Genomic DNA, 20972 nt, shown 5'->3' with positions numbered 1-20972 from the left:
TTGGAGTAGAGGTTCAACTGACTTCTTTAAAACAGAAAATATGATAAGAGAAGTATAAAAAGAAAGAAAGAAAGGCTAACGACATACAGTGCGATTGACATATATGTAAAATAATTTCCTGCGCAAATAGTTAAAATTTCCAAATATGAAACTAAGCTGTGAAAATTGGCTTACAAATAATAATACTCAATATGCTATAGTGAGTCTGGTGTTTTGATCAAAGCTTTTCATTTTTTCCATCTCTCCTTCTGTTCTTCTCTCGTGCGCGTAAAATACAAATTACGCACGGCATTCGTGACAGATTTGACCACCCTGACATAAAGACAGCCTCCTCCAAAACATGTTCTAGATACTGAGCTATTAACTTAAGATATCTGCTCCATTTAACACGAATTCCTTCCTTCAATAATTTGATAAACGTGCCCAAGCAGTTTAGAAAAACTTGAAAAACAAAACAAAAGCAAAAAAAAAAAAACGTGCAAACTTACCTCTAGGATTTCAAGAGGCATGTGGTGTGGCACCGAAGCAGAAAGCAGCGGGCAGAACAGTTGGACGGTTTATTAAAGAGCTTCGTCCCTCTTTACACCGCGAGGAACAGTTTAAAGAGACGTTGGCGGAGGTCTCCCGGGTGACTTACTGAGACTTATAAGGGGGCAGGTGCCGTCAGGGGTCTGATACACACGTCAGAGAAACCAAGCGTATACCTCTTAATGAGCACCTTGCATGGGAACACGTCACAGTGTACTGGCTGATCTGAATGGAGAAGGGTGGAAGATATTCCTTCACTCAATAACAGGGATACATGGTATCTAATTTATTAAAAAAAAATATTTAATTTTTTTTTATCACCGAATGCCATGATATGCATTTTAATATCACCATTGCGTTTTTTTTGTGAGTTGTATGCGTCAAGTGGTCCCTGCTCCTTCAAACTCAGTGCGTGCGTAACAGCCGCCTAATTGCGCAGCCATACTTCATGTGGCCTTTTATCCGCTGTCATTTTATCCACAAGCAGCCGGCATTTTACCTTACAACAGCAATTAACTTTGCTAACCGGAAACACTTTGCTTTGCGCAACTGAGGAGGATGAAACGCATTGCACTCTTTGCTTTGTACGGGAGGAAATTGCTGATATAAGAAAATAATAATAATTATTATTATTATCTCAAATAATAATAATTATTATTATTTACATATATTTAACATAAATAAAATAAGATGGAACCACTTAAGTACATTTTAGAGCAACATTCAACACATTCTCGAGCAGAAAATCTCCACTACTCTTCCTTTTTTTGAGCCCACCATGGAGAATACTGAGGCTAAAACGTCCACCTTTGAGCATTTCATTTATTTCAAAAGCCATATAAGTGTATACTGTCTGCCACTCTCACTTTAGAGTACATATCAGTGAACTGTGTCTACATAGTGGCCTCCTCTGCCTGAAGTCTTTTAATCTGGGATGCTCTTGTCATACTGACAGCCATCCAATTAGGATGGATCCTGAAAAGATGGGGAGATATTTAATTATACTGCCTGACTTAAAAGACTGGGGGGAAAAAGCATGGCTCGCACAAGACGTATACGGGTAAACGCACAAGCAGTGCAATGGATATTTTCTTTGCTAATTATGGCAGAGGTTTTTGCTAATAAAGATGACGGTATGTGTGACAGGCTACTTTTAAGAGTAAAATGCGCACAGCGCCCCCTTTTGACCACAGAGCGGTTTCAGCACCAAGGAATAACTGTAAACAGATTATCGTTGTTCTGAAACATGTACAATGACAAAATAAATCATCTTGAATCTTGAAAGAGAACAATATGTTTGTCGAGGGTTTTATCTAGTTGAACGTTTACATTATAGGTTAATCTATTAAGATGTTGAAGCCATTGTGATAGCTGATGTCTCCGTGCGTGATGCAATTTTTGTTTCTAGTGTTTTGTCCATAAAGAATAACATATAATCAATATTGTTTTACTATTACAGCACTGATTAAAAGCCTGTAAAGTCGAACCAAATTTGGGGTTTAAATACTATGCCGGACGAAACCATTTTTTTAAATAACTTCTTTCATTGCCTAACCCTCAGAGATGATTTTTTTTTTAAATTTCAGGAATTTCTGAATTCTATTTAAATCGCCAATTTACCAAAATAAAGACAGTCAAGTATATTATAATAATTATAGTAACTTTCTGGAATAGCCTACAGATGCCAACATCTAAAACACCCTGTAGACAGCTGGAAAGGTTCCTTACTGCTTGTTTGACAGATGGCTGGCACATGACCTCGACACATTTTTTCAAGCCAAACATAAAAGGCGAGTGTCCACACGTTTGCGGTTTGATTTTAGGTAGCTACAAATAGGCTAGCTACATACATAGATAAATCATGTAATTACGTCAACATACAAGAAATACGCAATTTACAATGACTGCTGTAATGTGTGGTATAATTACAGAAATCCTCATCACTTCTTGTATGGATGTTCCCAGGCCAGGGACTCAAGGTTTAATGAGCAGCTGTTGTTGGCAGCACTCAAGTTATTTGTGTGTGAGAGTGAGTGTGAGTGCGAGAGAAATCACCAAAGGGCCATCGTTTTTCCACAGCATTTATTCTTTGTAAATGAACACATACAATGTAACAAACAAATGACATGAAGCTCATTCAGGTCTATATAACTTCTCTGATAGTCTAAGTGGAGCAGATGAAACCTGTTGTCACAAGGACAAGGATCTTTGTTTTGAAATAACAAAGTAAGATGTTATAGAGTTGAGCAACTTCTCCCAGGTAATCACCCTCAATCTAAAAAGTCTTCTGGTTGTATGGTAGAAAGACAATGTATTACTAAATCAATGTAATGTGCCTAAAGCCATTATGAGTTTTCTCTGGCTGATTAATTGACAGTGTATTCATTCATAACTTAAAAAAACTAAATTCACAAAAACTAATGAGAAGTGTTCTGTCCTATCTGCCCAACACACTGGTAATACACTCTACCATTAATATTAGTGAAAAACATAACAAAATCATTCCAAACAACACAACTCTTGATGTCCAACATCCTATACAGTATCTGCTGTGTATTGGTCCTGTTGCTCTGACATCTTTAGTATAAAATTTAGTATCAGGTGTTATGGGGTGAAAAAATTACTTTTGCAGTGTGACATGGCGTTTTCTGTGGTTTCTGCAATTTGTGATAAAAGTAGTACTAAAAATAAGGTTTGCAGATGAGAAAATTATGAATAAGATACCACATATATAAACAATGAAATACCTATCACTTGCTATGAAGCTTGTTAGAATTTGATGGAAATTGACAAAAAAATATATATCTATCACTGTTCTATACAGAAGTGCTTTAATGCAAGCTTTCAGTTAGAGAGTAAAAAGGATCAAAAGCAAGCATTACAAACATTGTGCAGACTAAACAGAATTACTGAAGTAAAATGAGTATATGAAATAAGGCAAAGATAAAAACACCAGTTGAAAAATTGCTTGGTCAAGAGAAGTTTGTTTTGATTTCTAGGCAAACTATGCAGCCTTATTAACTTGACAATTACTTTCTGACAATAACCTTATCACAATTAAGCTATACTACAGTCTCAGCACAAGTTACAATATAGCTTTTATATACAGACTATGTATAAAACACATTCTACTTGTTCCTGGAAAAAATGTAATCTTCTTAATGTCATGTTTTTTTTGTTATACAAGACATCCCAGGAATGAATGATCCCTGTATTGAAGACAGCACCTGTTGCACAAATATATTACTGGGATGAGAGAGATAATATAAATGGAAATAGTATTTTTCATATATTTTTTTAAATCTTACAGCATTTTTTTATTATCAATTTGAACTTGGAAAAGTAAGTATTGGCCCGAAATAAATGTGTCAAAGTTGCCAATTTGTATGATACTTCTTGACTGTAGGCAGATGCATTTTCACTGTTACTACTGGTACAACAGAATCAAATCATATACACTTGTTTTCGGTTGAACCACCTAAATACCGCATTGAAAACATAATTATCCCATGGTACCTCTGAAAACAGGGTCAACCCGTCTTCCGTTAAAAATTTCCATGGATAGTGCTACTTCCGACGTGTCCATCCTCATCCTCTCACGTTCTCATTGTTTTGATTTGATCTGGAAAACAATGTGAGAATTGCAGTTGATCAGTAAATGTATGTACGGAGAGTGTGGATCAACATAGGAATATAATGGATTAAGCTGCAGGAGCAGGTTGAGAAATCTCTGGGGATTTTTTTACTTCCATTTAAAATGCTGTGATTACTACATTCCTTGTCAACAGAGCTGGCTATAAACATTTTGAGCCTTAAAACCTGAGAATTTGATACTCGAGGGATAGGGTTCAGGTTATTCAGAGTTATTCAGAGTTATTCCTTTATACTAGGGCTGTCAAGCGATTAAAAAAATGTATCTAATTAATTACAGGCTCTGTGATTAATTAATCTAAATTAATCGCATACTTTTGTGACACTTTTATACCTGTTTATAAACCAGACCTGCAAACTCATAGGAGGTGAAAAAGGTGACAAACACCCGTCCCTTCTAGGGGGGTCGGGTGTTTTTCGCTGTCCAAACGATTGGCTATTGTTAAATATCATTCACACAACCAGAGTTCTCCACTATTGCCTCCAATGTCCAGCTGGGTGAAAATAATAGCCAGCTGAGATCCTGACCCTCCTAGGGGGGTCCGGGGGTATGCCCCCCCGGGAGATTTTTTTTAAACTTTTTAAAGTGAAATGCATGAATCTGGTGCACTTTGAGAGGGAAATTAAGAGGCTAAATCTGAGGAATTTTGTGTGAACAAATAATTTGGAGACACTGGGTCGGATGAATTAGAAGCTTCTTGGATTTTCCATTAAAATGTTAATTTAAAATAAAATATTATGCAGGGTCCTCTGGGTTGGGCTTGGTGCTCTTTTTCTTTTATGGGACATATTTCTCTGTAATATAATGAATGCATTTAAATGCAGTGAGAGGAATGAAGCAGAAGAACTCTGTTGTCCAGCTATCTTTTTTTCCACAGATGAGGCTGAAATAGGTTATACAGTGCATGGGCATCTGAGCCCCATTTCCAAATGTTTTTAAATAAACTCAATACACACTGGACGTGAACGTGACGTGATCAGTTAAACTTGGATTACCTCCCAGATGAACTGATTAAATTATTGGGCTATTAACTAGGCTATCTAGATCAAAACATTGTATTATTATTTTTGTATGATATAATAATATGATGTTAATATCAAACACAAACTAAAAAATAAAAATAAAAATAAATTGGGGGGTCGGGGGGGCTGTCGGTCGGCTCTGATTGTGAGCGCACTGCAGACACTTCATTTCTGCAATGTGCGCTCATTAAACTGTCAGCTTCACTTAAGAGTCCTGTGTGGGTCAACAGTGCAGTGCAAACTATGCAGCATAAAGTTATAACATTCGTCTACGACCGTGATGTTAAATCACCTTCACACAAAGTCTCCGCCCCAGCAAAGCAGCGAGTCGATCGCTGTGACGGTGAAAATCACCGGGACCCGGGAGACCCAGTGAGCGAGTGAGACGCCGCTCAGAAAAAACTCTGTGGTTTGATGGATGAAATCAGTCGGGGATATCCTGCCCGTTAACTTTGTCTACGGGAACGGCTTCCGCGATCTTTTTCTATGTCTCGAGTCTAACAGAGAGCCATGTCGGCAAACTGACAGCGCGACTAAATAAAGGGACTGTACAGTGAGCTGCGTCCCTCCGTTAGTTTCTGTTTCAGTAGGCTGTTACATTAACCTCTGAAGCATTGACAGTGTTTAATCAAAGCCTCTAATTTTTTATTATCAAAAGGGTTTTGATTGAGACTTTTAGCCTAAAGTCTGAACACACAGCGGCAGCAGTGATGCTTGTGCCCGATCTTAACGCTGATTGGACAATACTCATGACGTCTACCAAAGATGTTTTATTGCCAAGATAACGATATTCCCTTGTCTCACACTACGGTAACTCGCCCACACAGTCCAGTCTGGGAAGCGCTGGCTGACTTCTCTGGCAGCTGCCGCTACCCCCCCCCCCCCTCCCAAAAACAAAAACTCTTCGGATCTATACGATTCACGTGGGTCATATATTTTGATTCTAAACGGCGATTTTCGCCGAAAAGCGACGAGTTTGCAGGTATGATAAACAGCTGTATAGCCTGCTACAGTTTCTCTCTCTCTCTCTCTCTCTCTCTCTCTCTCTCTCTCTCTCTCTCTCTCTCTAGCGCTCTCCTCCGTCTCTCGTAACTTCTGTCTCCACAACAGACAGCGCTGCACTGCCACAGATGCCTATGCCGATTCGTTCACCATCGTTGTACTCATAGGCAAACATATTGACACACACACACACACACACGGGGCGGGTGTCCGTTTACGCGGGAGACGAGACAGCTAGCAAACTAAATTCAGACACACGGAGGAAGATTGAGAGATACTTTTGAACCTACACCCACTAAATCAATAATGCACAGACACTGCAGAGAATTAAGTAAGATGTCTTCCTACCTTCATGCTTATTTGCCCGAAGCATCCCATAAACCGTCCATAGAGCCCTCGGCCCCGCCCTTTCCTCTGCTTCTCTCTTTACTTTTCTCCCTTTCACCCGTGCGGGCTGTGTATGCAAGCTACAGGTGCAGCTCGGTGCAGCTGCGCACCACTTTTGCACTGGGTCAAAGGGCATTATAGAAGTGCGATTAATCTGCGTTAATTTTTTAATCGCGTTCATTTTTCTGTGATTAATTAATCGAAATTAACGCGTTAATTTGACAGCCCTACTTTATACATTCGATATCAAACTTATTGGAGTAAGGGAAGCCAAACATTTTGGATAAGGGATTTGAAACACGAGATGCTGTTAGTTCAGAATGTCCTCGTGGCTCACTCATCTACCTAAACACTAAAGTCACAAAATCACAGTGAAAGTGGTAGGAGACTAGGAGGATTTTTTTTTTAAATACAATCTTCTACAGCTACGGAGTAACCCAACAAGTTACACAACACAGACGTGGAATACTCACTGTATAATTTGATCTATGGAAGGATTTGAATGAGAGCGTAACACATAATAAAAAAAAAAGAAGATGATGTTGTGGCACAGACTACACATTGCAGGTAAATACAAAGGTATGTGCAGTGCATGTTCATGATTCACAGATCTGCAATACAGCAAACATTCGATTCATTTTGATGTGGAAAAAAAAAACACAAAAAATGTGTGGATTTGTTTTGCTTGAAATGAGGATGGATGGGAAATGCTGTATCTTTGGAAACTTCACAATGACAATCACCTAATACACCATCCTACCATTAACTAATAGGCCAACTTATGATGGGTCTACAAATGAGCCCTTAAAAAAAGTATGCTCTGCCCACAAGTAAACTCAAGATGCTAGCAAAGCAAAGATGATTTAAAGTAATATAAACAGTGGCAGGTTCTTCCTTCCTCTTATTCTTCTCCTTAACACATAAACAGGTAACAGTTGGTAGTTGGTAAAAAATATGATGAAAAATGAACTCTTGTTTGTCCTACCTTGTAACCAGTCAACCCCCTCCTGTAAACCTTCACCTTTCAGAGCGTCTGTGGCACTGTAACACATGAAAACAAAATTGAATAAAAAGCTAATAAAACAACAGCAACAAAAACACAGTGACTCCCTCGTCGTATCCTGATAGATTTACCATTGAGGAAACAACTTCAACTGATTATCTAATAGCCTCAATGTTACACAAAAACGAAATTATTATTTATCTATTTTAATTATTGTTTTGTATTTTATTTTTACCCAAAATGTTGATTTTAGGTATGTCATACTTTTTCTCCTGGCTGACCCTTGTATCTGTTGTGGGACACCAAGATGGTTAGCAAAAAAAACCACTGAGGTGTTTTTTTGTGAAAGAGAATAAATGTCTTATGTATTTGATGTAACTTCCAAATTCCATATTAACCGCATAGCTTTAAATATAAATTGACCATGCGTAATATGCATGTAAAAACAGAGACACTGACACATCCTGGTTGTTAAGGATAAACACGTGTTCTGGTGCCTTTAATAGTCCAGATGAAGTAAACTAAATACTAAAGCATTATCTCATAGCAGATTATAATGTGTCAATGATACCACTATTTTTTTAATGACATTGATACAGACATCATTATGTAAGTGAATAAGAGTGTGTGAATGTTCCTACCAGATGTGCCAGGGTTTGTCTTTGATGTTCTCCAAACAGAGCAGCTGTGAGACCTTTACTGAAGACAGTGAATCCCGGACATCCATCTTGTTAGCAAAGAACAGGATGGGGATCCTCCTGTGTTTAATATCTGTAGTGAGAGTGATAATGACCATGTTGCAAAGTTAGTTAATACATCAGAAAGGTTATTTAGTTCTGCTAATGAGAAACAATATTGTGACACCAAAAAACTTAGCAATAATATTTTTTTACAATGCACAGTTTAGACTAAATCTAACTCAAGTAAGAGAGAGAACAGAAACATAGTGTCAGGGATTTAAACCCAAGAATCATATTAATAATTGTACATGAACGCACCAGGATGGTTAAGTAGTGTATCCAGTTCTTCTTTAGCCACTACCATTCTCAGTTTGTCTGCACTGTCAATGACAAATATGATAGCCTGGCCTTCCCTGAGAAATACAGAGGGAAAGACATACAGGAAATAATATGTGTATTAATGTTAGAATAGGATTTGTTTTCTTTTTTTTGTAGTACTAGCAAACTCACTTGTAGTAGTGTTCCCAAAGGTTTCTATATCTGCCTTGACCAGACATGTCGAACACTGTGAAGGAAAGACTGCAAGAAGAGAAGAAGTAATGTTTATGTTCTCAAACTGATTTGGTATAGAGTTGGAAAAACATAGCATCATTTATCAGATTTAGACCAAAGTTAAATTAATTTACTTGAGAACGAAATATGCAAAGAGGACATTTTGACACAGCACTTCTCAGACTACCTATTAAATGTCCAACCATTTGTTTTATTCTGAACAGCTACCTTGATGTTTTGAACTTCTCTATGCTGAAGCCAATGGTTGGGACAATGTCCTGTGCCTGGGCCTGAAAGACAAATGCATTAAGTTGTCAATAATAAATTAATTTAAATAAAATAATACGCGGCACAAATGAGCCAATTTGAAGAAATGTTGCTAGGAAGATAATGTAGATAGTTATAGGTAAACAAAGGCAGTGATGAGGAATATACATGTCATGTAATCACTGATTTGGTAGATCAGTGCTTGGAACAAGTAGCCTGGCACCACCCGCCTACGTACTTCCGCTCAATTGTCATTTCCCTCAGTATCAGTCTGGGTCTGCGGTATATTTGTGGGTCTTCTCTGCCAGATTTTTTGGCAGTTCAATCAGCGAACAGAGGGAGTGGCTGAGAACAATGACGTTGAGGGCGTGCACGACTAAACGTAATGCGATTGGTTGGCAGATTCAGAGTGGCACTGGGCAGATCCAATAGTTCTAAACTTCAAGAGACACCCACCTTCAAGTGAGTTAACGTTTGTCAATTTAGCGATTCCAGACCCTCTGAACTAGTGAAATGAAGTATGATGGTCTGGTAGGACCAGGCTATGGAACATGTGCATAAGTCATGTCAGACACCCTCTATAATGTGGCTAGACTTACATTAGTGGGCTTGAGGTGGTTGATGATGGTGGTTTTTCCGCTGTTGTCCAGACCGAGACACAGCACGTTCACCTCCTTCTTCAGCCCCAGCCATCCTGCCAATCTGTCAAACAGCCCCATTGGCTAGCCAGCAACCATCAGCTACCTTTCGGATCTATTGAAAAAGGCATATGCATACTGAAACATTTGACAATAATACCTTTACTTACTGTACAGTATAATAGTTTTTTAGATGGTTGAGAGATGACCTGAGGGGACGAGGGAATTGCAGTAATAGTAGCCAGTATGATACGAAAGCATGAATGTTAATCTCAAGCTTAGGTTGTGATACAGCACAGTCCTGAGTGATGTGATATTTCAGAGTTGGGAGTAGCATGTACGGTTAGGCCTGCTACTCCATTGAAGCAAACATGACTTATGTTTCGTCAGTTAATTTACTTTAGTTTTGGTCTGTTTAGAAAACTCGTTTAACCTCCTCATCGCAACCGTTTCACATTTCCCCTGAGACCAGTATCTATCAAGAACTCGACAAGTTCGCATCCATTTAATAAATCCCACCAACTCTCTTGCAACATAACTGTTCACCTGTTGGCGTTTAGAGTAGACGCTCGTGCAGAAAAAAAACACACACAGACGACTTTTTATTCGCCAAACAGTAGCTTAAGCTAACGTACTAAGTGGGCTCTTACCGGGTTGTAACCTGTAACCTAATTAACATTCGCTCAGCTATTTAATCTCTTGTTGTTAGTGTTGCTAGCTAGCCACAGCTAGCGTCAAACCACTAATGATTTACGCTTCAAGGGGTTTCCTAAGCAACAGTCTCCCGTGGTATTGGATATTATCGGCTTTACAACAGTCTCAAACACAAGATGGCATGACGCAAACTAATCGTACGTAGATAGCTTAACGTTACAGCATCACAGTACAAGCTAGCTCGGGGGGCGATACCGCTAACGATAGCTTGTCTTATCCTTTTCCCATAACAGTTTTTTTTAACTGATTTTTACCTTTAAGTGTAGCTTTTGGATCTTGGTCCCAGGATACACGTAAAGCTCCCTTCAACTATCTCATTACATTAGCAGAGTCAAAGCAGTGTTTCATTCATTTCTCTCCAGCTCTGTCGCACGCTCCCCAGCCAACAGATGGACGTTATTTACACTGTGTTGCTGGGAGACCAGTTTGCTGACTCAATACTGCCACCTGTAGGCCACATACTGCTGCGTCCTGTCTGATACTAGTGTACCTGTGTACAAACAGTATGATTGTAATTTTTTTAGTAACCCCTATGACTCAATGCTTATGAAGCTAAACATAAAGAAAATAAATGTGCATGTTGAATAATGCAACGTCTTCACTATTGTGAATCAATCCCACCTTTATTTCGGATTTTTTTCCTTTCCATATTTTTTTAATTGGCCTGCTGGGAAATCCTGCAACTGAATTTATAAGTTAATTCATGGAAATTCCTGTTGACAATAATTATGAAATATAGAAAAATAAGTCCAAATTATGTATGCATTTCTGAAATAAATAGTATACCTTTATTTCAGAAAAGCAGTAAACAACATGCATACTGTAGACCTATCTATTAAACAAAGTGTGCACCACATAGTTTGCCATTGTTTGTGACTGATTAAGGCTTTATAACCAAACAAGAGCACCCAACACCTGACAATTCTTCATGTCCAGAAAATGTGTCAGTCTCTTGAGTGTCTGTTTTTGTGCACGTGTGTTTAAGAGGATGTATGCATCCATGGATACCTTGAGTGTGTGTGTGTGTGTGTGTGTGTGTGTGTGTGTGTGTGTGTGTGTGTGTGTGTGTATTTGTGCACATGAACAATTAAAAGTCGGCTTTGAAGAGATACGCTCGGGCCTATGTGGGTTAAAGTCAGAGAGAATACAAAGTATTAAAATAGGGCTGTTTATTAAGGAACAAACATACTGAATAAAACATACAATTTTCACAAGACTTTTTTGTACAAGACATACACTGCATTGTCATGAGGATAGAGCGAACATTTTCTATAAAATCTTTTGACATTCAGCGGTCTTCGGTTCAAAAAACATGATTGTATATTTACCCTTCAGTCAATCTTCATTTCTGGTGAATAGTTTTAATTCATCATACACCGTACCTTACACATTACCATACATTATATCCTATCCACATCTTCTCTGCTTCGTGAGGTAACAGACTTGACATCATTCAGAGTCAATACAAACCGTTGGATTGTCACTTGGAAAAGAGAAGAGGTATCGGTGAACACTTGAATAGACACTAGAGAGACAAAGTTCCTAAGATTCAAGTGAATGCTAGTATTTGCTGAGTTAATAGATAGAGAGAGACCACATTTGGGCCAATGCTGACAGAGGTTGGTTGTTGTGGAGGCTGCATTGATAATGATCCGTTTAGATGATGAGTGTGCATTAACTAGACCACGTAGTATGGTCTAACAGCTGAACCACACTCTCACACGAGCAGCATGTGGTAACCTGTTACACCTAAACAGTCTGGTGTTTGTGCAATTTAGGTTGAATGACGATGCCAAGGAGGTCCGGTTCAATTGCAGCCCCGGTGTGTGTGCTCGCAGTCCGTCTTTGTGTGGGGCGGGCTCACACTTGAAAGCTGCTGTGTTGGATGTGGTGAAGCTGCAGGCGAAGAGACTGTATGCTGCTTATGATTCTCCTCTGGTGGCCGATCAAACAGATTCCAATACGCCTGATGTCGCTGAAGGGGAGGAGACCATGTGGACAGTTTTAAATGAATAAAGGTTGATAAGATCAGCAGAACTGCTGGTACACACAGTGATGGAAAGTAATTAAGTGTTGTCCTTTTACCCAAAGATAATACTTAAGTACAATTTTTTATGTATTTTCATTCTGTTATTCCGTTTTATGTAAATTCATACTCCTACTCCACTACATTTCAGAGGGAAGCATTGTACTATATACTCCACTACCATTATTTTACAGAATCAATTATTATTACAAAATAAGTTGTGTGCAGTGTAACCGGTCTTTAGTTATGAACCAATAACATGCATGTAGGCTATTCTAAAATGGGACTTATGTTGTTACTTTTGGTAGCACATTCTAAAGCTTATACTTTTGTATTAGCTTTTTAAAATAACATAAAGTTATCCACATCAATTTAACCTGCAACAAGGACATTGGAGAAACTCGATAATATGAACTAAGGCCATGTTAGCATAACAGGACAAATCATACTAGTAGTACAAGTAATACAGTTCATTCCAGATTCCAGACAGTTGGAGTGATGTATCTACAGCAAGATGAAACAGTGATGATACAGTGATTAAGGTAGGAAACATAGAAAGTAACACGGCATCATAAAATAAATAAATAACTATTTTACATATATGTTCTTCACTTAGCTTAATAGTGGAATTAATTTTATTATATCTTTTTAATTCCTTTGATTCTAGTTAGTGTCCTTTTTCATGTGTCTTTAGATACTGTAGCTGCACTCTGTATAACTTGAATTCACTCACTCTATGCTCATGTTTGAAATGGAATCCAGTGTTGTGTATCCTGCTGCAAGGAAGTTGTTCTTATACTGGCTCATTTTGATGGAGTCCAGCCAGTCACCGATAGAGATGAAAAGAGGGTAGTCTGGCATGTCCTCTGGGGAGTCTGGGTAACTGAGAAGACAAGCAGAGAGGTGAGGAATACAAAAAGAAGACACGATAGAATAGTTGTTGAGCGGAATTAAATATTGAATCGGAAAACCATGCCAACGATTGCTGGGCGTTATAAATGAGTAATCAACCACTCTGTCAAAATATTATTGTCTGACGATGTGACACAGAGGAGGAATGGTTTTGAACATATCTACCTTTTTGAAATGATATGTCATATTGAAAACTCCTGCAGCAGCCCTTAAACACCATCAGATCGTGCTGCTTTTTAATGTAGAAGATTGCCATTTTTACATAATCTCCTCAAACTGCACATTAATACATGCACAAATGCATTGCAATAACGGAGCTGAGAGATAATGGTTAAGACAAGTCATTTTTAACGGTGAAGTGCAAGTTCAAGCTAATGATCAAACTCTACTGAAATTCAAAGCAATGGCTATACAGACAGTAGGATAACAACGTCGTACAGTTTGCTTTATTAGGTAGTATTATTAAGTTTACACAATGTATATAGTGGGCTACAACATACAGTATAATACCACCAGTGTGGTATTTTCACACATTTGATACATTACCTCTGCGCATCATTCACCAGAGCAAGCAGACTACTGGGATTGATTATGAGTTTGTCCATGAAGGAGAGTACATTGTTGAAGCGTGGGCGCTGGCTGGACTCTTTCTGCCAGCAATGCAACATCAACTGGTGCAGGGTCACAGGGCAGCCAATCGGCGCTGGTAGGCGGTAGCCTTCTTCGATTGATAAAATTACCTGATATAAACAATTTAAAGGTTAAATTTAAATGGCAAATATGTGACAGTTTGACAATATACTGCAGTTGCATTTTTATTTTATAACATATGCATGTACACACTGCCTCCACCAGAGAGAGCCCATGTTACAGAAACTGGACAAACAGAGGCACCTTCATCATACTGTTATTACTTATGGGCTAAACAGGGCAAAACACAATAGTTCAATTCAATGAACCATATTATTCATTCATCAGAACATGATTTGCTCCTTTTAAAATGTGCAACTCATTAAATAACTTTAAAACCAGCTTGCTATGTATAACATTTAGTTTGGTACATTTCCGATCTGAAATATGAACATTGGAATTAAAAAATAGTGACCCTTTGCTAAATAACTCATTTGACCCTGTTACCAGTGGTGCATAATATGATTGAATGTATTATTCTTGCACAAAAGGTGACCTGTGCTGTTCCTGTCAAATATAAGTGATTTTTGTGTTAATATTTGCTTAAGTGGTTTTAATGCGATTAGCGGCTTACATCTTGATTGGACATCTCCCAGTAGGGCCTCTCCCCATATGACATCACTTCCCACATGACAATGCCATAGCTCCATACATCACTAGCTGAGGAAAACTTCCCATAAGCAATGGCCTCTGGTGCTGTCCAGCGTATTGGGATCTTTCCTCCCTGGCACAATCAAACAACACAAAGGAAACCTGTTAATGGATTTTACAGTATTATCAACATTTACAACACAGCCAGAGTGCCATCGCCTGCTATATAACGTCCGGGGTCCACACTCACTGTAGCAGTGTAGGCCGCTTCAGTGTCATCTTCAAGGATTCTGGACATGCCAAAATCGGACACCTTGCACACTAGGTTCTCGTCTACCAGGATGTTGCGAGCGGCCAGGTCTCTGTGAACGTAGCCCATGTCTGACAGATAGGTCATGCCCACTGCGATGCCGCGCAGCACGCCCACCAGCTGCAGCACTGTGAACTGACCGTCACGTGTCTGTAGCAAAAATAGAGAGGGGACAAACATGATGCATGGAAGTAAATATAGTTATAGCGTGGGTACGTATGTGATTATGCAAAAGTCTCACCCGGAGGAAAGAATCCAGCGCTCCATTTTCCATGTACTCCACCACTATCATTACTGGTCTGCCTGAGCAAAGAGGTCAAAGACTTTGATTATGAGGGTCATTAAGAGAAAAGAGACTAACGCTGAAGTGAAGAATGTCTATGCAAAACACACACACACACACACACACATACATACACGCACACACATAGAGCTTACTCTTGGTGACCACCCCGTCCAGCCTGATGATGTTGGGGTTGTTAAACTGCCCCATGATTGAAGCCTCACGCAAGAACTCTCGCCTCTGTTGTTCCATGTAGCCACCTTTAAGTGTCTTTATTGCCACAGCAATGCCCATCCTTCCAGGCATACGCAACCGACCACTACAGACCTCTCCAAATTCACCTGTCGTAACAACACAAATGCAAAAAAGGGTCTGTTCTCTATAAGCAAATTGGACTTTAACTCAATGAAATAATCTAAATAATTATATGTATTCAGTAAGATTCAAGATTCAAGATGGTTTATTTTGTCATTGTACCAAAACAACGATAATCTGTTTACAGTTATACCCCAACAAGAGACATAGAGTGACAATAACTAAACATGGGAGACAGGAGGGGTACACTGAAGAGTCGTCTAGCGTGCGCTGCGCCCCCTTAAAGTAGGAAGGATAAAGAGAACATCAGGGAAAGACAGGTTAAAAAAATGCTACTCTCACACTCCGCTCCTTATAGGTGCGAAGTGTGTGATTAGTACAAAAACCACCTTAGCATAATAAGCAACATGATAACGCCACAGACAAATAGACACGTCGAAAGCACAAAGGAATGGGTTAAGGGTTCATGGGACGGTAGGTGTCACAGCCCAGGCACTAGGGGGCGTACGCGGCCGGCAGGCGCCCCGCCCGCAGCATCCGATCTGCAACGTGGGAGGGAGAGGGGGACGGAGACAAGAAGGCCTGAGTGGTCAGGGTCATGTGTGTTATGTGTCTACGTGTGTGTGTATGTGTGTTCCGATTATCTAACTCCGTCCAGACACAACAGGAGTCAACCTCGAGGCCCAGCCACAGATAGAGTTCACGGGAGAGGGGGTGGGTGTGGGGAGTAGAGCCTATTTCTGCATAAACATCCAGGAGAGAGAAGAGATAACACCTCCAAGGTCGGTGCAGGGAGCCGAAACGAGAGATAGTTAATTTGTTTTGAGAATGAGACTAGGCGCTGGAATGTAGCCTGTCTTAGAGTCACTGGGTCATAATCCAAATAGCCGAAATCCAGTGGCCTTTCAAGTGTCTACGGTCTGCTCATATTCACCCAGATGCCATCACTTTTCTAATAAATCCAGGAATCACTTCCAGCTTGTGATACACCTCGCTTAATACTTGAGTCTGTGTATTGACAGCCCGGCACAAGCCCTCAAAGACGGGCAGCTTAGCTATGGCCTGATGTGCTGCCAACGCCATTCTAACGTTGCGGAAGAACAGGAACCCGCAAACTCCAAACAGCAGGAACCCTGTTACCATAATCCCAATAGTGTAGATATATTCAGCATCCTCAGTGGAGAGTATTGCAAGACACAGCTGGTTCCACCTCTTCCACGCGTCCCAGCTGTATCCAGCAGCAAAGATTCCATGAGGACAAGGACCTCCTTTGCCCCCTTTTCTCGTTGAGAAAATTTGATCTGTTGCAGAAAGACCCCAGTTGATCAGATCCATAATTTAGGTTTTCGGAGGAAGATGCACAGAGAGGCTCAGGGATAGACAGAGACAGCACAAGACAGAGAGCAGAGCAGGAAAAGATAAGGGTCGGGAGGGAAGAGAAATGCGACCGCCTTCGTTGAGAGCAAGACAAGAAATATGTAGTAGTAGTTTCCTGCGGCTCATGTAATGTATCAATATTTGTTCTGTTTTCAAGTAAAGCATAAATGCATGATTATGCTTCCAAGACCAAATCAATCTTGTGAAATAAACATTGTGAGTAACACAATTGTATATGAAAATCTAAAGCTAAAACAAGGGAGACACCTGGAAAGTGTGTGACAGTAGTACACTGCAGTTGCCTTTCCATTTAAAACACATGCATGTAAACACTGCCTCCGCCAGAGGGAGCCCATGTTACATGGTGCATAATAAGAATGAAGGTGTTCCTCTTGCTCAAAGGGTGTCACCTGTGCTGTTCCTGTCACATTAATTAAGGCTTGTGTAACATTTGTGTGCGTACAATATATCTTAATGCATGAGCATATTTTACCTGCACCAATCACCCTCTCGATGCATATGTATGAGGGGTCTATCTCTTTGGTGAATTCCTCCACAGCCTGAGTAGGGTCTTCATACGTGTCCGGGTCCACATAGGTCTTAATCCCAGAGAATGGGACTGTGGGAGAAGAAACACAACATACAGTATTCAATATTACAATATTTAGCATATTAGACCGGAGCATGAACATCTGACAATACCCATAAAGTTGTTGCATTGAAGCAATATATCTTTGGGAGAAGATGAAAATAATAGCAGTAATAAAGAGGATACAGGCACAGCATTCACATGACACTGATACACATCTCAAAATGTCCATAAATGCAAATGAGATTTTTTTGTAATTATTATTATTATTATATTATTATTTGTGCATCCAAAAAGGTGGACATACTAACATGAGCACTATTGCAACACAATGCATTCAAGTTGGTAGTTCTAAAAAAAAAGGTTCTTGGTAATTTAACACCACATTTCCCCCCCCCCCCTCCCCTCCCCGTGTGTGTGTGTGTGTGTGTGTGTGTGTGTTACTACTTTTATCTACAGTCGTCCGTGTTCTTCCACGATCCATCAATGAAGCCCAACAGATGGTCAAATTGTCAGATGGAATCGTACAAGAGCTCTCACTGAAAAGATATTTTGGTCCTCATCTAAACTTAACTTGAGGTTGAAGATGCTTTTTGGATAACCATTTCAAGACTTGTCATTATTTGCAAGTTTGCAACTTTTATTTTCAATACGCACCTACATTAGCCAAGATTTCTCACCTTGTGTAAAGTCTGCTGTAATGGCTCCTTTGGATCAAGACGTAGGAATGTAAATACATTTTACTCATTATAAAACTGCATTAAAAGCAAACTCTGAGGCAGTCCTTGCATAACTTGTGTCAAAACTAACACACACACACACACACACACACACACACACACACAATAATAAAAAACTTAAAGACAATACCATGTCCACTGTGGAAGCGTGTCCTCCTCTTCTCCTCTGACTTCATCCTGGCTTTAATGTACCCCTGACACCTGTAGGTGAACCACATTACCAAATATTGCAGAGTAGGAATCACCTTTATCCGCACATTGAAATGCCACTGTACATCTCAATAACTGTTCCTGTCTTCTCTCTTTGTGCTAATAACCCTCTCTGTGTTTGGGAAACACTATGAATTATTTGACTTTATCAACAGGAAACAAGCATGTCGTCTAACATATTATGTATGACAAAAAGTGGCAATGTGCACATTTATTTTGACAGCAGAAACTTACAAACGAAATGTTTAAATATGATTTTGCCTGTCATGGCGATGGCGACAGACAGACCGACAGACAGACAGACAGACAGACAGACATAAAGACACACACACACACACACACAGACAGACGGACGGACGGACGGACTGACAGACAGACAGACAGACAGACAGACAGACAGACAGACAGACAGACAGACAGACAGACAGACAGACAGACAGACAGACAGACAGACAGACAGACAGACAGACAGACAGACAGACAGACAGATAGATAGATAGATAGATAGATAGATAGATAGATAGATAGATAGATAGATAGATAGATAGATAGATAGATAGATAGATAGATAGATAGATAGATAGATAGATAGATAGATAGATAGATAGATAGATAGATAGATGGATAGATAGATAGATAGATAGATAGATAGATAGAATACTTTATTTATGCCTGAAGGGAAAATTGGTTTGCAAAGATGTCTCTGATAGAAAAAACAGCCATTTTCCCTTTCTCGTATAACCTCTTCTCTTAGAGCAATTTTTCTTCTCTTGGTTTAATGTAGTTCTTTTGATTTTCTTCCATTTCTCCACATTTGTTGCATTCACAGTCGCACAAATTCAAGGCTTTCAAGGCTCCGTCCCCAGGGAGAGGGAGAGTGGGAACAAAAGTAACAATCAAACACTTGTATTCACCAAAATGAAAAGTTTGCCACCTGCATGTCAAAAACCCTACAGAAGAAGGCTGCCCTTTGAAAATGGCATCATTGCATTAAAATGTGCTTGTACTTCTCAGCTTTTGACTTTAGCAGTATGTTTTCTTTCTTTATGAAAACAGTTCATAAGCCAGTTTTAGGAAATATATTTTGACTCAGTTGAACCATGGGTCAAAGAGAGAGAGAAAAAAAAGGTTTTGTAAAGTTGCATTCTGTAGTCACTCTGTCTCTGTGGACCATTCTAAGCACCTGAGAGGCTGAAACAATATATGAAAATAATCCACATATTTTCCTAATGGAAGAACAGGATTTCTGACAGATATGGGATCTAGCTAGCTGTGATGTGGTATTATGCAACAGACAGTGAGAAGCCATAATACAGAAAAAGAAGGAGCGGATCTGAGATATTCCAGGAAATACGACCTATTCCAAAAAGATACATTCATATAGGCCTACAATAATTGTATTGTATTTTTTCTTCAGATTGAAAAACATTGTTCCCTTTTCTCAATTCAGATATTTGCAGCATATGATGTTTGCAGAATGGTGTGATTAAATATGATCACTTCAGTTTATATCACAATTAGGTACAAGTTTCCAGACAAAGTATCTTCCCATGCTGGGCCATTTGTCATTGTTTATGTTTAAGTGCCACTAATGGTAAAAGCCTGTGAACCAGAGGCAAACTGAAGACAACAGTCTAGGCTAACCTGTGGAAGGTAATGGAACGGAGCAAACTGGTGATTAATTAGGCAGAACATTTGTTCAGCCATTTGGAAAATAAGAGTGTCTGCTTGGTGGCAAAAGAGAGCCCATTAACCTACTTGGGGTTGGAGATGCTGAGAATAGGGGCACAGAGGTAGGTGTGTGTGTGTGTGTGTGTGTGTGTGTGTGTGTGTGTGTGTGTGTGTGTGTGTGTGTGTGTGTGTGTGTGTGTGTGTGTGTGTGTGTGTGTGTGTGTGTGAGTGTGTGTGCGTGGTTTGGGTTGGGGGGGTTGCTCTTACCTGCCAGTGATGAGGAGGAAAAGGGTAAGGATGACCAACAGGGAGAAACCTCCTACAGACGCTGTGACGACCACCAGAACTTGACCCTGATCAGCGATACCAGGATCTGAGGACATTGACAACAGACCAAAGACAAATCAGCACCTGTAAACAATAGCAGAGCTCACACCAGGCACTAGTGCCCATACATAATAACTTTTTGCCCAACTAATTACATTTTGAGGTATTTATAACATTATGGAACCATAAAAATATTGTTCTCCTAATAGTCTAATCATTTTTATTACATTATATAGTGAATCAATACTTTATGGATTAAAGGGCTATTTGCTTCAATGTGGAGTGTAGTATCAATAAAATCATTCTTTCAATAGTTTTAAAGGTGGTGTCAGCTATCTGGAGAACGCTTGTTGTCAACATCACCTTTTGTCAAAATCAGTGAATATCTCCTCACGATCATCCAGCTGTCCATACTGTTTGTGCACACTAAGTAATAATAAGTCATGCATTTTTACATTATGGGCATAAAGTCAAAACGTTTTGGGC

At 39.5% G+C, this 20972-nt stretch overlaps 2 protein-coding genes across 2 annotated transcripts in view; both read right to left on the bottom strand.

Annotated features, from left to right (window-relative positions):
* Positions 1-2676: 2676 nt before the first annotated feature.
* arl6 (ARF like GTPase 6) lies at positions 2677-10841 on the bottom strand. Its single transcript, XM_080042854.1, has 8 exons — positions 10700-10841; positions 9693-9846; positions 9055-9116; positions 8785-8853; positions 8593-8687; positions 8236-8365; positions 7577-7632; positions 2677-4150 (listed from the first exon to the last, which is right to left on the bottom strand). Exons 2-8 carry the CDS (start codon positions 9810-9812, stop codon positions 4125-4127), a joined length of 558 nt encoding a protein of 185 aa, XP_079898980.1. The 5' UTR covers positions 9813-9846; positions 10700-10841; the 3' UTR covers positions 2677-4124.
* A 1464-nt stretch (positions 10842-12305) lies between these two features.
* Positions 12306-20972, bottom strand: part of LOC307255264 (ephrin type-A receptor 6-like) — a gene marked incomplete at both ends in the record, with an annotated part of 58180 nt that continues 49513 nt past the window's right edge. Inside the window, 11 exon segments of the mRNA XM_080033926.1 lie at positions 12306-12420; positions 13205-13354; positions 13930-14123; positions 14648-14803; positions 14806-14826; positions 14915-15124; positions 15216-15277; positions 15413-15598; positions 17443-17568; positions 18409-18479; positions 20427-20532. Coding sequence (XP_079890052.1) covers positions 12306-12420; positions 13205-13354; positions 13930-14123; positions 14648-14803; positions 14806-14826; positions 14915-15124; positions 15216-15277; positions 15413-15598; positions 17443-17568; positions 18409-18479; positions 20427-20532 — 1397 coding nt within the window.

This window comes from Ammodytes marinus, assembly GCF_949987685.1.
Source record: "Ammodytes marinus genome assembly, chromosome: 1".
NCBI lineage: Eukaryota > Metazoa > Chordata > Actinopteri > Uranoscopiformes > Ammodytidae > Ammodytes > Ammodytes marinus.
This window is presented reverse-complemented; position numbering and strand designations above follow the sequence as displayed.